Below are 13669 nucleotides of genomic sequence, written 5' to 3'. Positions count from 1 at the left end.
TAACAGTTACCAGTCATTGCCATCATTCAGAGAGGCAGAATTCCTGGTGCGGTTTGCCAACATTACAATTCAAACGTTCATAGAGTTAACTGTTTACAAAATTGTCGGTCAACTTCAGTTTTCAAAGAACGTCAGTCACTGGGGCACATACAAACAAGCAGCACGTGAGAAGAGCCTGAACTCTTTGTCTAAGAACAAACATAATCCCTCCACCGAGGTATGAAATTTCAGCCTATACAAAAGAGGTTACGGAGGCATTAAGTACCTCAAAGTCTTTAACATTAACACGCCGCACACAGGAATAGATTTACAAAACTCAAAACTAAGAAACACATACTTTCCACGACTGCTTTCATAATCTAGCGTTCCCTTGAGCTATCAGATCCATTTTTTCACATCAAATTGACATGAGTACAAATCGATGTTGGCCAGATAGCACGGCCAAAACACCTTCCTTTTCGTGACGAAGTTTGTGCTAACTCCGTTGCAATAAAGTTCAAGCCAATTTCATCAGATGAGCCCTGGAAATGGATTACCATGTCAGGACCATTGATAACAACGATTATTCAAAGTGTCCAACTTTCGTCCGAAAAGGTCTCTGGTGGTCGTTTTACACCCGTGCAACATTGCGGACCAGGGTCCAGTTGTACCCGGTATAACCGGCGTCCATGTTGTAATACACCGCAGATGACTGTATCACAAACCCAGGCTTCTTCATGATCGCCTGCAGTACCATGGACCTGTTGACTCTCACCCGGGCCCCGCTCAGAACGATGCTGAAGCAGCTGTCCATGTTCCTCTTGACGTCGAAGTCGTCCTCTTTTAGTCCCCTCTCTTCAAGAAGGTCGCGGATGCTGGCCTCCACATCGGCGCTGATGCTGCCGTCCCCCGCGTCCACTTGAAGGTTCACTGAGCCGAAGTAGCTTCGGTATTCCAACCAGATGACTTCCGTCATGTTGTTCAAGGTTGTCAGTGAATCTCGGAAAATCCTTCAGCAATCGAACGGTATGACCGTACGCTCAACCACAGAAGAAGGCTGGTCAGATGCAGCTGCAGCAAGGTGCAGTTACCGTCGCTGAAATGCTGACGTTCCTCAGCTGAGAGTTGTTGCGTTGAGGGACGCTATGTCGTCAAACACGGCACGGCGTATGAAGCGCGCCAGAAAATAGCAACGGGCATAAAAATAAACGAGAATTTGATCAACCGTTAATTTGTCCCTTGGCAGTCCGTGTGGATGGTGCAAGGTGCTGACGGTACCAGTCTGGGTGGGGTGCAAAGGTCTAAAAATGTCGAGCTGCACAGGATCGAGTTTCCTGTTGTAAGCAAACGGAGTTACCCTGGTGCCTTGTTGAGCATTTGTCCCACTGTTTACAATAACACTGAAAACCAGTGTATCATGTGTGGTACGGTTGACCATTGAGTGTAAGATATACGATCGCAGGGGAGCTTTGGTAGAGTTTTGTTACACATTTTGAATCGAGCTCGTCTTATGGAGAGGGACTTTATTGTCCATGACTTGTGTGGAGAAAGAAGTGAAGTGTGACATTCCATCTACGTTTTCGTCAACAAGAATATCTGGGTCATGGCCTTGTAAAATAGACTATAAAACGTTACATTGAGCATTGAATAAAGACACCATTAGAGTAAGCAGACAAGTATCGAAATTTCTTTAATTGTTGCCCTTTTTTAAGCAGTAATGTCAACCATTCTGTCATTCTAATTTTCAAATAAAGCTATCAACCCTGGTTGTACTATGCCATGGTAAAGTCGGCTTTTACTAATTAAAACACTGACAGTCGCATGGAAGACGTTATACTTCATATGTATATTTGTTGCATGCACTATCAGTGCCTAGGTCTTAGGTTATTTAAGAGAGTCTTGCATAATGAAGTTCCTATGGAGCTAGCCAGCTACGTTCTTTCATGTGCCAAGAGATTACTAGATGACGTCACGGACAGGTGTCAAATTATAAAGCATCAATATATTATGGATTGTTTTATGGATTAGATAACTATATATGGGCTCAGACAGTCATGCTATAACCTGGCGATAGCCTCTTCCCGCGATTTTTCTTATCTTTATGTAATAAGCCTGGTATACAAAGCGTAGTTGGCCTGACTGAAGCTTAGTGTAAATGTTTAAGCTGAAGAAAACATGACATTAGTTCCCCGTGCGTTAGACTTCCTTTCTGTAATACAATCTCGTATCGTTCATAACTAAGTTCGTCCAACATAGACATATGTCGGCCTGACCATATCATGAAAGAGATACATATACATGTATATTGCTAAGTCCTAGCTTGGTGCAACATGATGGTACATATTTTAAACATACAAAAGCCATGTGCTAATAAATGGTTTGTTTGACATGCTTGAAATTATCATTACTATAACTCTTAACAGACACCAGATATAGGGCAGCAGGCCTAGGAGTTTGCTAATTCAGCTCGCAGATAGCCTTCAGAAATGTATTTCAAATAGTGGGTTCTACATGTAACGTTACAGCTTTGCATCTGTGGTGATTGATAACTCTAGTTTTCTGATAAAATAAGATGACTAAGCGTATAGAACGTTGAGCCAATGTTGTCTTTATTGCATTTAGATTAACCTATTCCATTCATCAAGTAGGTTAACGTTAACCCAGCAACCTCTGCTTTACTTCGCTAAAAACCAACTGTAAAACCAGGATGTCAGGTTCAAACAGTCTTATTGAAAACGATATAACTACATTCGGTATATTCGTCAACAAGAAGAGTATTAACAGCAAATCCATAGATAGTTGAAGCTAGTCATTTTCATGGGCTAACTTCAAGTAACTATGAAACAAGTCATATCAGAATCTCCCAGATGCCAACAAATGTTTAAATATGTGGGCATGTGGAAGATGATATACATTTATGTACCTTGTGATGTATGAAACAATGCAAACAAACGACAACATCGGTTTTAGACAGGAGAAACTGCTTGTCTTGTTCTTGCGTAGACATCGTTGGAGGCGATCAGTGTGGCACTACCGACGAGCCATTCTGAAACACAGGAGGACTTGCAGGGATGCGGAAAGGTTGTGTTGAGGGTCGGCTTCATTCTGCTTTGTCGATGACATCGTACGCCACGAATATGCTATCACAAGATGATAAAGGACGGTGTTATTTTCTATAGATGATATTGTAGCGCGTCGAATAGGATTTATACAAATAATTGTGCAATGTTCTCCCACTTTAGTGCCAAAGGCACATTTTTGTTGACGAACTGTATATAATTGCCCCTAATTATGTTGTTGAAACGTTTGGCTAGGGTGACCGTGGTAAACCGTATGCGTGTTCTGTGGCTCATCTGACTAACAAAAATGATACAAACGTTGAAAGAAACACCACTGTACTCTGTAATAGTGGAAAACATTGTCAATTCTCGGGTTAGAATTGTTAAGCCATTATATAATGGTATTTTCTCCGCTTCCCCTTTTTTCCGCTTCAATATTTTCCAAATGTGACGTCGTTAGTGGTGTTCGTGATTGGATCAATTGCCTCATTTTTATCCGAGAGTAAAAAAAGCTATGTTCTTCCCGGGGATGCTACACGTCCGTTACTACATAAGATTCCAAACGATAACCTTGAGACATTTTCCTCACCTTGTCCGGCTTAAATGAAAGGTATGATCAAGGGTATGAACCAGGTGAAACTCATGATACACGCCAGAACGACGACTGCCTGCGTCCCGAAGCTCATGGCTCTTGAAATCGCCGTCTATCGTCTTCAGATCTGTCTCAGGTGTTTCTTAAGACTGTAGCTTCTAATCAATGATGAACCAGCAACAGCTAAATGGAAGGCTTGCGCGTTATGCTGCGGCGTAAGTTGATCAACAACTTTCCAATGACCTTAATCGTCATTTGACCCCCTACAGTAGAACCGAGGTTAAAAAGTTATTGCTATAGCAACTTGTTCTTGGTTGTTTCGTTGGTTGGTTGGTTGGTTGGTTGGTTGGTTGGTTGGTTAGTTGGTTGGTTGGTTGGTTGGTTAATGTTGGTTGGTTGGTTGGTTGGTTGGTTGCTTGGTTGGTTGGTTGCTTGGTTGGTTGGTTGGTTGGTTGCTTGGTTATTGTTTATATAGTATGATTCCATTGACGGTAAATGACTAGAATTGAGCTGAACATCGTCAAAGATATTAGTACAAGTAATTCATCATGCAAATCAGGATGCATTTGCATAATTCATTAGAAAATGCTGGAACCGCCGTCATTGTTAAGATGAGACTTTCATAATTTGGACAGCTTCTGATGTCAGGATGGAGAAGGGGATCAATTGAAACATTTATAATACGTCAGTTGCAAAGGTCAAATCATTTTGTGAATGTATTAAGTCGTGAAACTCTATTCATCTGAATAAAACAACTAGGCGCATAAATGTTGAGCCAATGTTGTCTTTATTGCATTTAGAATTATCTATTCCATTCATCAAGTAGGTTAACGTTAACCCAGCAACCTCTGCTTTACTTCACTGCAAACCAACTGTAAAACCAGGATGTCAGGTTCAAACAGTCTTCTTGAAAACGATATAACTACATTCGGTATATTCGTCAACAAGAAGAGTATTAACAGCAAATCCATAGATAGTTGAAGCTAGTCATTTTCATGATCTAACTTCAAGTAACTATGAAACAAGTCATATAAGAATCTCCCAGATGCCAACAAATGTTAAAATATGTGGGCATTTGGAAGACGATATACATTCATGTACCTGGTGATGTATGAAACAATGCAAACAAACAACAACATCGGTTTTAGACAGAAGAAGCGAGTGTAGAAATCGTATAACAAAACATACTTTTAAATGGCAAATGGATTCTACTAAGTTCAGCAGCAAACTTCTGTATACCTTGCACTCCAATATTTCTACGTAGAAAACGCTATGTAGTATAATCATCTAACAGTTACGGATGTTTCCCGAATTGCAACACCTAATGTGACATGGAGTCAAGATAGATCCAATGGTAGAAGATCCTCATGATGGAGCGAGGTGAGATGTTGGAAGAACCGACAGATAAAGCTCGGTGATTCTCCCTGTTTCTGGTGCACAGGTTGTCAATAGCATTGCATGTAGATCGTTGAAAGAAGAAAGTTTATCACCACGATTCTATGGGAAGAGTTTCTGTTGCATATTCTGACTGTGTTTCCTAGGCAAGGAGGTGCAGTGATGGACAGGCTTTCGTAGCATAGCTGTTATCCTCGGCTGTACGGAATGCCACGGAGACCACTATGATGTTTCGTGATGACCTCGTTGACCTTCATGGTGGGCCTATCGGAAACATGAATACATAACAATTTCGTCAAATATGTGTCAAATAACACAAAAGCAGCCCCTGTTGATGGTCCTTTAAACAGATCTGGAAGCAGATGCTTGAATAGATTAATGCCTTGATTTGGAAAACTGATTGCAAAAAGTAGTTTAATTTGATGTAGAAAATGTTAGGCGATTAACACTTCGCACACGGCAAATATTGGTGATATATATATCATGTTGAATGAGGCAGTTGGCTCATAATGATGCATGATGTAATGTTGCATGCTGTGTCCTACTGCATCAGAGTGCCGATGACATAAAACGCCTATTCTTACATCTTAACTGATTCGGTATAAAATTTTATCATAAAATGTAAATGGTAATCACTTCAAATCATTTACATAACAAAAACTAGTACGTGTATTTAGCAAACTGCAATAGACACAATATAATACAGTTCCAAGGTTTCAGTGCAGATTAGACACGTTTTTCGCATTAATACACATCAAAGAACAAGTAGACAACTACTTCTTTACTACAGGGATTGTGATCTTTTTTTTAATGACCATACCTGCCGTTGACTGCTATAGAAATACATTTTATAACGATCCTAGATGCGAAATGATAAAATAATAAGAGTTACCGTCAGTGCCCTGAATCTCCAAGCAGATATTGTGTGGAGAAAAGAAAACATACTGCTTTCCAACCTAAATCTAGATTACAATACCCTTACCTTAGATGATAGTTATAATAAATGGAACAAGCCAAGTAAAACTGAGGATGACAGCAATAATGGCCACTATCTGCGTCCCGAGGTCGATCGTCATCACTTCACCGTTAGCTTCAAAGGTTTGCTTTCTTTTCTCGGTAACTTCAGTCTTGTGCCACACGTGCGGGGTTCAACAAAAAAAGTAGTTAGTGGCAAATGACAGGCGTGTGTTTTGAACAAGAGTTGTACAACCGGTCCGGCAGGGCGCTCGTCTGCTGTGACCCTGCCAGTAAGATTAAGGGTGAAAGGGTAACTGCGTTCGTTGGAGTGCATCAAAACAAACTCTCTACGCCTTTGGCGATGCACCTATTTACATTTTTCTCTCGGGGTAGTGGTTCCTGTCTTTGTGTGGTACCAAACACCACCCATCTTGGGCCGTGCGCACATATCGGTGTGTAAGATGAAGGAAACAGAATTCTCATAAGCAGTAAAGAATCACATCCTTAGGCTCTTCTTCTGTTTGTGTTACACAGTAGAGAAAAGTAACACTGGCTCAATTAGGTTGGCTAGTTGATAGTTTTCCTCTTGATTACCCCCGTGAAGAAGGTTCACCTGCTACGGTGGCATTGCGACTGGCTGTGTTCGCGTGTAACTCAAGATCCCTTTGATATATTTGTATGTAGTTTGGCATGTCGCCTCCTAGTATACGCGAGATGATGTCACTTGTTTACTCAACTTCTTTAAAGTACTGATGAAGCGTCCTAATTAGCCCTCGAATATGGACTGCAATAAATATATGAATAAGGCTGTAAATATTATCTTCACTATGTTATAGGGCCCCCTTACACTTGTGCCGCTGTGCGCAAAGCTTTCATATGTGCTGTTTGTGGCAAACACTGCAAGAGTAAAGCTGGACTCGACGCCCACGGACGAGTCCACCGACGCTGAACTGATCGTCCGGCAGGATGGAAAGGAGCTGATGATGATAGTCATGTGCGCATGAGTTGCGTATTAGCACTTTTTTTGCTTTAGGTAAAGTTTGCGGGGAAGAAGTTGTTTTCTACTTATCGCAGTGCTGTGCAGCCTGGTTATCAAACCAAAGAAACGACTTTTTTGGACGCAAACGTTACCTCCCCCCCCCCCCAAATGAATACGCAACTCATGCGGACATGTATATACGCATAAATGTGAGGGGGCTTCACGTGGGCTGTCACGCTTTTGCGTATGAGTTCCGTATTGAGATTTTTGGCTGAGGTAAAGCAAGGAACCTCCTCGGGGAAAGTTTCCGTGGAAGAAGTTGTTTCTTACTTTGACCCACCGTTGTGCAACTTGGTTATCGAACAGAAAAAAAACTACTTCTTCGGCCGAAAACCAACAAAAATGTCCATACATGCTATATGAAAATGGTAGAGAGTAGAAACAAAGATGTACATCTCTGAGTTTCCCACTTGAAGCATCGATACACAAGCAGTATTTCAGTTTCTACTTCTTAATGCCCACGGCCTTGATGACGACCATTCAGCATGTCGTGTAAAGTGCCTTTCCCAATGGCACAAGATCAGTGACACGGCAGGATTCGAATCCGGGACCTTTTGATTCTGAGCCGAACACGCTGCCGTTGCGCCAGACGACCCCACTGTTCCACATTGTTCCGTGGAATAAATAGATCAGTAGCGAATACAACAGACTTAGGGAGGCGGGAGTTGACAAAACGTCCACGTAAGTATTCAGTATGTCGCGCCGCTATAGGAGTAAAGTATGGCCATGTATATCAAACTGCGTCACAGACACAGGTATGTGGACATAGAATTGCTTGAGAGTATAACCAGACTAAGCTCCAAGCAGATGTATGGCTCCGACCTGTTTTGCACGTGTTTTTGTGACGTTTCGTACGTACGTCGACGTAAGTCCTGCGCCAAAAGAGTTCGTGGTTTATGTCCCTTTCTTGGTCCTTATTGCTTGCGGAACACCCACACATACCCCACTCACAGTCAATTAGATTCTAATCGACACGTGTTGGCAGTTTTTTCCCACGGTAATTATAAACGCTATCCTTTCTATTTCTTTCGGACTGTTTTATATGAGAGCTTTCTTGTCGTCTTTCCAGATTGAGTTTTGTGTTGTTTGTTAGTTGATAGTTAACATTGTATATATCCGTATGACGCTCCATTCTATGGAACCTTTGGCTTGTACTGTATCTGGTGCTTCATGACGCAATTGGCCAACCGTGCGTCAAGGGCAAACTCTTGTCGGCGTGTTCTAAACATCGTCTTGACAAATTTTGATACTCGTATGCTCAGATTCCTTCATATCACAATATCATTTACGCAAATGTCTTGATTTTGATCCACGGCTGTTAAATATGAGTTGTTCGTGATCAGATGATCCTTCACAATGGCGACATAATCGAGACCACTTACCTGACAGAGGCATTCCGTTAAGTCGTCGAAAAGTCGGCGCCGTTACAGCATTGTAATCAAGAAGGGTGCCACGGTGAAAATCCCGACGAGTAAAGCTACCAGGATAACCGCTTGGTTAGCAAGAGACATCTTTCTTACATTGAGCTTGAACCGTAAGAACAGAAGTTATGGCTGGTGCGTTACTCCGAAGGGAGTAAAGTATAGTCGATTCAGTAATGAGTGTGACGTTATGTAAGCCACGTATCCCACAATCCAGTGGAGAGTTGAATTTTAAGAAGTAGAACATCCGGTTGGTGTAAATGATAGAGCAAGACGGGCGAAAAGTAGACCAATCCCTGTCCATCAGTAGAATAGATCAGGGACTTCAATATAACGACGTCCTTGAAAAAATGAAGATGTGTAAAAAGATGTATGGAAAGACATTTAGATCACGATGGAATAACTACTAGTTAGGGTTGAAGTGAGAGTTCAGCGGCTGCACATGGAGTCAGTAGTACAGTCAAGCGTTCTGGATGACATGCAAAAGATGAAGAAATGAGAAATATGCGTCGATGAAGATTGAACATCCAAGCAATAGGATACACCAAATAGCAGTTACTCAAGTAACTGGAGAGGATTTTGGAGAGGATTTTCTGAGAAATACTTGTTGACTGAATGCAAAGCAGATCATAGTCTTGATGCCTTGTTTTCTATCCTTGTTGAAGAACCTTGTACACTAATTGGGCAACGAATCATATTGTTAACATACATGTATGCTTCGCCATCGGGATTGGGATAAAGACCCTATTTCTGTATCTGTATCTGTATCTATATAGCCGGTATAACCGCCATTAGGCGTAACACACCAGCTTCGCAGGCACGCGGCGCGGCAGCTAGCTATCTATTTCTATCTCCTACGTCTCACGCTACCACAGTGGCACTTGCACCACTGTGTGCCATGAACGGATCAAGACGCTCAGACGAGAGTTGTATCGAGCCTTCCAGCACAGAATGGGAATAAACTTTCCATCAGTAAGATAGATCAAGGACTTCAATATAACGACGCCCTTGAAAAGATGAAGTTGTGTAAAATGATGTATGAAAAGACATTTAGATAACGATGGAATAAGTAGGGAAGGTGAGAGTTCTGCGGCTGCACATGGAGTCAGTAGTACAGTTAAGCGTTCAGGATAACATGCGAAAGATAAAGAACTGAGAAATGCGTCGATGAAGATTGGACATCCAGGATTTTGGAGAATGTTTATCGAGATGATTTTCTGAGAAATACTTGACTGAATGCATAGAAAATCATAGTCTTGATGTCTTCTGTCCTTGAAGAACGCCCTTGCGTTGTACACTAATTGGGCAACGAATCATATTGTTAACACATGCTTCGCAATTGGGATAAAGAAGTCAAGACCCTACTTCAATTCTCAGTGTCTCATGCTACAACATGTACAGTGGCACTTGCACCACAGTGTGTCATGGACAGATCAACACGCTCAGACGAGAATTGTACCGAGCCTTCCAGCACAGAATGGGACTACAGCGAAAAACTGCGTCGACGCAAGTCCTGCTCTAAAAGAGTTATCGGCTTTTGTCCCTTTTTTACGGCGAGTCCCTCTCCATATACTCCACTCATGGCCAATTAGATTCTAATCAAGTAGCATTTTTTTAACACGATAAACGCTTTCCTCGATATTTATTTCTTTATATCTGTTAATGAGAATTTGCTTGTCGTCAGTCAAGACTGGGTTGTTTGTTGATGCATGTATGCGTGTGACGCTCCTTTCTGTGGAATGTCGGGTGTGGATCTGGTGCTTTACATGGCAACTGGCCAACCGTCAAGGGCAAACTTTCGTTTATTACGGCGTTTTCTAAACATTCTTAAAGCAACTTTTGATACTTGTAATCTCCAATTCCCTGGCTGTACAATATACTGTACACAAATAAACTTCATTTTAGTCCACGGCTGTCAAAAATGTGTCGTTCGTGATCAGATGGTCCTTAACAATGGCGACATGACTGAGACCACGCACTTACCGATAGAGGCATTCCGTGAAGTCCTTTTCGGCGCCGTTACAGCATGGTGATTAAGTATGGTGCCAGAGTAAAAATGCCGAGGATTACAGCTATCAAGATAACCGCCTGGTTACCATGAGACATCTCTCTTGTGTTGAACTTGAACCGCACGGACCAAAATTAAGGCTGGTGTGTTACCCTGTAGGGCCCAGTTGATTATAGTCAAATTAGCAATGACTGTTGTGTCGTGTGTCGTATCCCAGAATCCAGTGGAGAGTTGTATTTGAAGAGGTGGAACAACCGGTTTGTGGAAACAATAGAGCAAGCCGCGGCAGGGCAAAAAGTAGATCACTAACTCTCCAATAGAAAAGTAGATCAAGGACTTAAAAATATATGAAGCTGTGTACAAATTACTTCTGTGTAGACGGACCATTTTATTACGCTTGAGTTTCAGTCTGCAGCTGCACATGGGACCAGTAGTACTCGACTCAGGTGAAATTTAAAATTATCATCTAGCTTTGGTTAGGGACGTCATCTCGGATGGAACGTAAAGCCGTAGGTCCCGTGTTTAAGGAGAGACACATATCGAGCACGTAAAAAAAAACACCACATTTATCGAAAAAAGAAATGGTCCATTCTGGTGTGAGTGGATCTAATCTATCGGTCTAGTCTTACGCAGCTTTACTTACCCTACAAAATTGATGTTATGATTGATGTTTAAGGCTAGAGTAGTTGAAACGAAGTCACGAAAAACACTGAAATAGAAGTCTTGTCATCGAGGCTACTATTTCCCTACTGTACATGCTGACTGTACATGACAGTAATACGTCCTAGCCCTAGCCTGTCCTTTGGACATTTGGCGATTGGATCATCTATAACTAGATTAATTGCATGGTTTGTAAACGTAGAATTTCTTGAAAGCAACCAGACTGAGCTCCAAGCAGATATATGGGTCAGACCTGTTTTGCGCAAGTTTTTAACGTTTCGTGCGTCGACGCCAGTCCTGCACCAAAGAAAATAGTGTTTTCCCCCCTTCTTTTTTACCTTTTTTTTTGGCAAATGGGTCCCCTCCGTATGTGCCACTCTCGGCCAATTAAATTCTAATATATCTGTTAATGATAGTTTGCTTGTCGTCATTCAAGACTGGGTTTTGTGTTGTTTGGCAAGTTGATACATGCGTGTGACACTCCTTTCTGCAGTGGAATGTCGGGTGTGGATCTGGTGCTTTACATGGCAACTGGCCAACCGTCAAGGCCAGGGCAAACTTTTGTTTATTACTAGTCTTCTAAACATCTTTAAAGCAACTTTTGATACCTGTAAGCTCAGATGCCCTTGCTGTACAATATACTTAAAACAAAAAAGCTTGATTTTGGTCCACGGCTGTCAAAAAATGTGTTGTTCGTGATCAGATGGTCTTTCACAATGGCGACATGATTGAGACCACGCACTTACCGATAGAGGCATTCCGTTAAGTCCTTTTCGGCGCCGTTACAGCATGGTGATCAAGTATGGTGCCAGAGTGAAAATCCCGACGAGTATAGCTATGAGAATAACCGCCTGGTTACCAAGAGACATCTCTCTTACGTAGATCTTGAACCGCACGGACCAAAATTGCGGCTGGTGTTTTACACTGAAGGGCCTGGCAAATTATAGTCAGGTAATGACTGTTGTGTCGTGTGTCGTGTCCCAGAATTGTGTTGTGTGTCGTGTCCCAGAATCCAGTGGAGAGTTGTATTTCAGGAAGTGGAACAACCGGTCTGTGTAAACAATAGAACAAGCCGGGCGAAAAGTAGATCGCTAACTCTCCAACAGTACTAGTAAAGTAGATCAAGGGCTTTGATACAAGATGAAGCTGTGTACAAATTAAAGCTGTTTAGAAGGTGGAATGAGCAACTAGGGAATGTTGAAGTGGGATTTCTGCAGCTGCAGATGGAGCAAGTAGTACAGTTAGTCGTCCAGGAAAACATGAGAAAGATTAAGTGCGTTTGTTGACTGAATGCATAGAAAACTAGAGTTCCACGAACACATTATCTTCGCCAAATAATCAAGGCTTAGTAAGGAGAGTGATTAATATTTACATGCTTATCACCCCCAGCAAATTTGATCATACACCATACCGTTTGAAAGTTACGATTTGGGGAGAATGAGGCCAGTCTAGATAGGGATAAAAATCATTTGGTGGTACAGGACTAGTATATGTGTATAGTGTGCTGATATATGTTATAACTGGTCATCAAAAATATTGAAAGTTATGATTAGATGGTACAGTCAACATATAAGAATAAAATAAATCTTTACTCCATATCATACACATTTTGCAAGACATACATGTGACTTGTTCATACGGTGCTAGGTAATACCTAGCAGTGGTGCAGTTTTGGTGCAGTGTACCCTCTTAGCAGAGGAGTGCTGGTTTTTGACATGTTTTTAGGTGCTTTTGTCAGGCTTTCTATTTTGTCCCCTTTCCGTTATGTCTCCAACCATGTGTTGGACACAAATAGCTAAACTGAACACGTTAAAAACCAACCGGACCCACACATCTGCTTGGAGTGTAGTGAGACTGTCCCAACTGTTTATTTATGTGCCCAATTCGTTTATTTATACTTCTAGGCAAGGCCCTCTGTTGACCTGTTAGCGGCAAAACACTGTCACACGGCCCATTGTGAAATGTACTTGGATTTACAAACTATCCTTACTAATTATGCAGATTAGCTCCTGTTTTCTATAATTATACATCGATTGTGTAAAGCACCATCTGAGCTCTCTACATACCAAACTTCACGACGATCTGTCGACCCCTTCTAAAGTTATTCATGTCTGAAGGTCAAAACAAAAACACCCACTGCAGTTCTAAACAAGCCGCTAGGGGGCCCAAACTTACAGAACTTACTTCTTGTGGTGTGAACTATCTACCATACAAATATCATGACCATAGCACTTTCAGAAAATATGCCACTAAATTTTGAAGCTCCACTGCAGTACCTTAGGTACTCGCTAGAAGGCCCATTATCGAACTTGACCTTCCTTTCCGTAAACCCTACCCATCCACTCATTATCATACAGATCCATCAACAGCTTCTTGAGTTATGTTGTCCACAAGAATTACACATCCACACAAAGCCCGCTGCAGTACCGACGGAAAATGCCAGGAGAACCATTTTTGAACTTGATCTCTGTTTCCACAACATCTACACACCTGCAAAAAATCATGAAGATCCATCAACGTTTCCGTCACTTTTTTCGCCTACATACAAACGCACAAAAA

General features: G+C 41.8%; 1 protein-coding gene across 2 annotated transcripts; it reads right to left on the bottom strand.

Annotated features, from left to right (window-relative positions):
* Positions 1-13: 13 nt before the first annotated feature.
* LOC136445005 (uncharacterized) lies at positions 14-6697 on the bottom strand. Of its 2 annotated transcripts, XR_010757371.1 has the most exons (3): positions 6008-6697; positions 3628-5289; positions 1645-3119 (listed from the first exon to the last, which is right to left on the bottom strand). XR_010757371.1 is itself a non-coding variant. In XM_066442839.1 (2 exons), exon 2 carries the CDS (start codon positions 953-955, stop codon positions 611-613), a length of 345 nt encoding a protein of 114 aa, XP_066298936.1. In that variant the 5' UTR covers positions 956-3119; positions 3628-3980; the 3' UTR covers positions 14-610. The 2 variants fall into 2 exon arrangements, 1 of the variants encoding a protein (XP_066298936.1); XM_066442839.1 differs by lacking the exon at positions 6008-6697 and having other exon boundaries at positions 14-3119; positions 3628-3980.
* Positions 6698-13669: the final 6972 nt, after the last annotated feature.

The sequence above is a fragment of the Branchiostoma lanceolatum genome, chromosome 1 (assembly GCF_035083965.1).
Source record: "Branchiostoma lanceolatum isolate klBraLanc5 chromosome 1, klBraLanc5.hap2, whole genome shotgun sequence".
Taxonomy (NCBI): domain Eukaryota; kingdom Metazoa; phylum Chordata; class Leptocardii; order Amphioxiformes; family Branchiostomatidae; genus Branchiostoma; species Branchiostoma lanceolatum.
This window is presented reverse-complemented; position numbering and strand designations above follow the sequence as displayed.

Coding starts and splice junctions, on each gene's coding strand:
- LOC136445005 (XM_066442839.1), bottom strand. CDS start 955: ATGACGGAAGTCATCTGGTTGGAATACCGAAGCTACTTCGGCTCAGTG.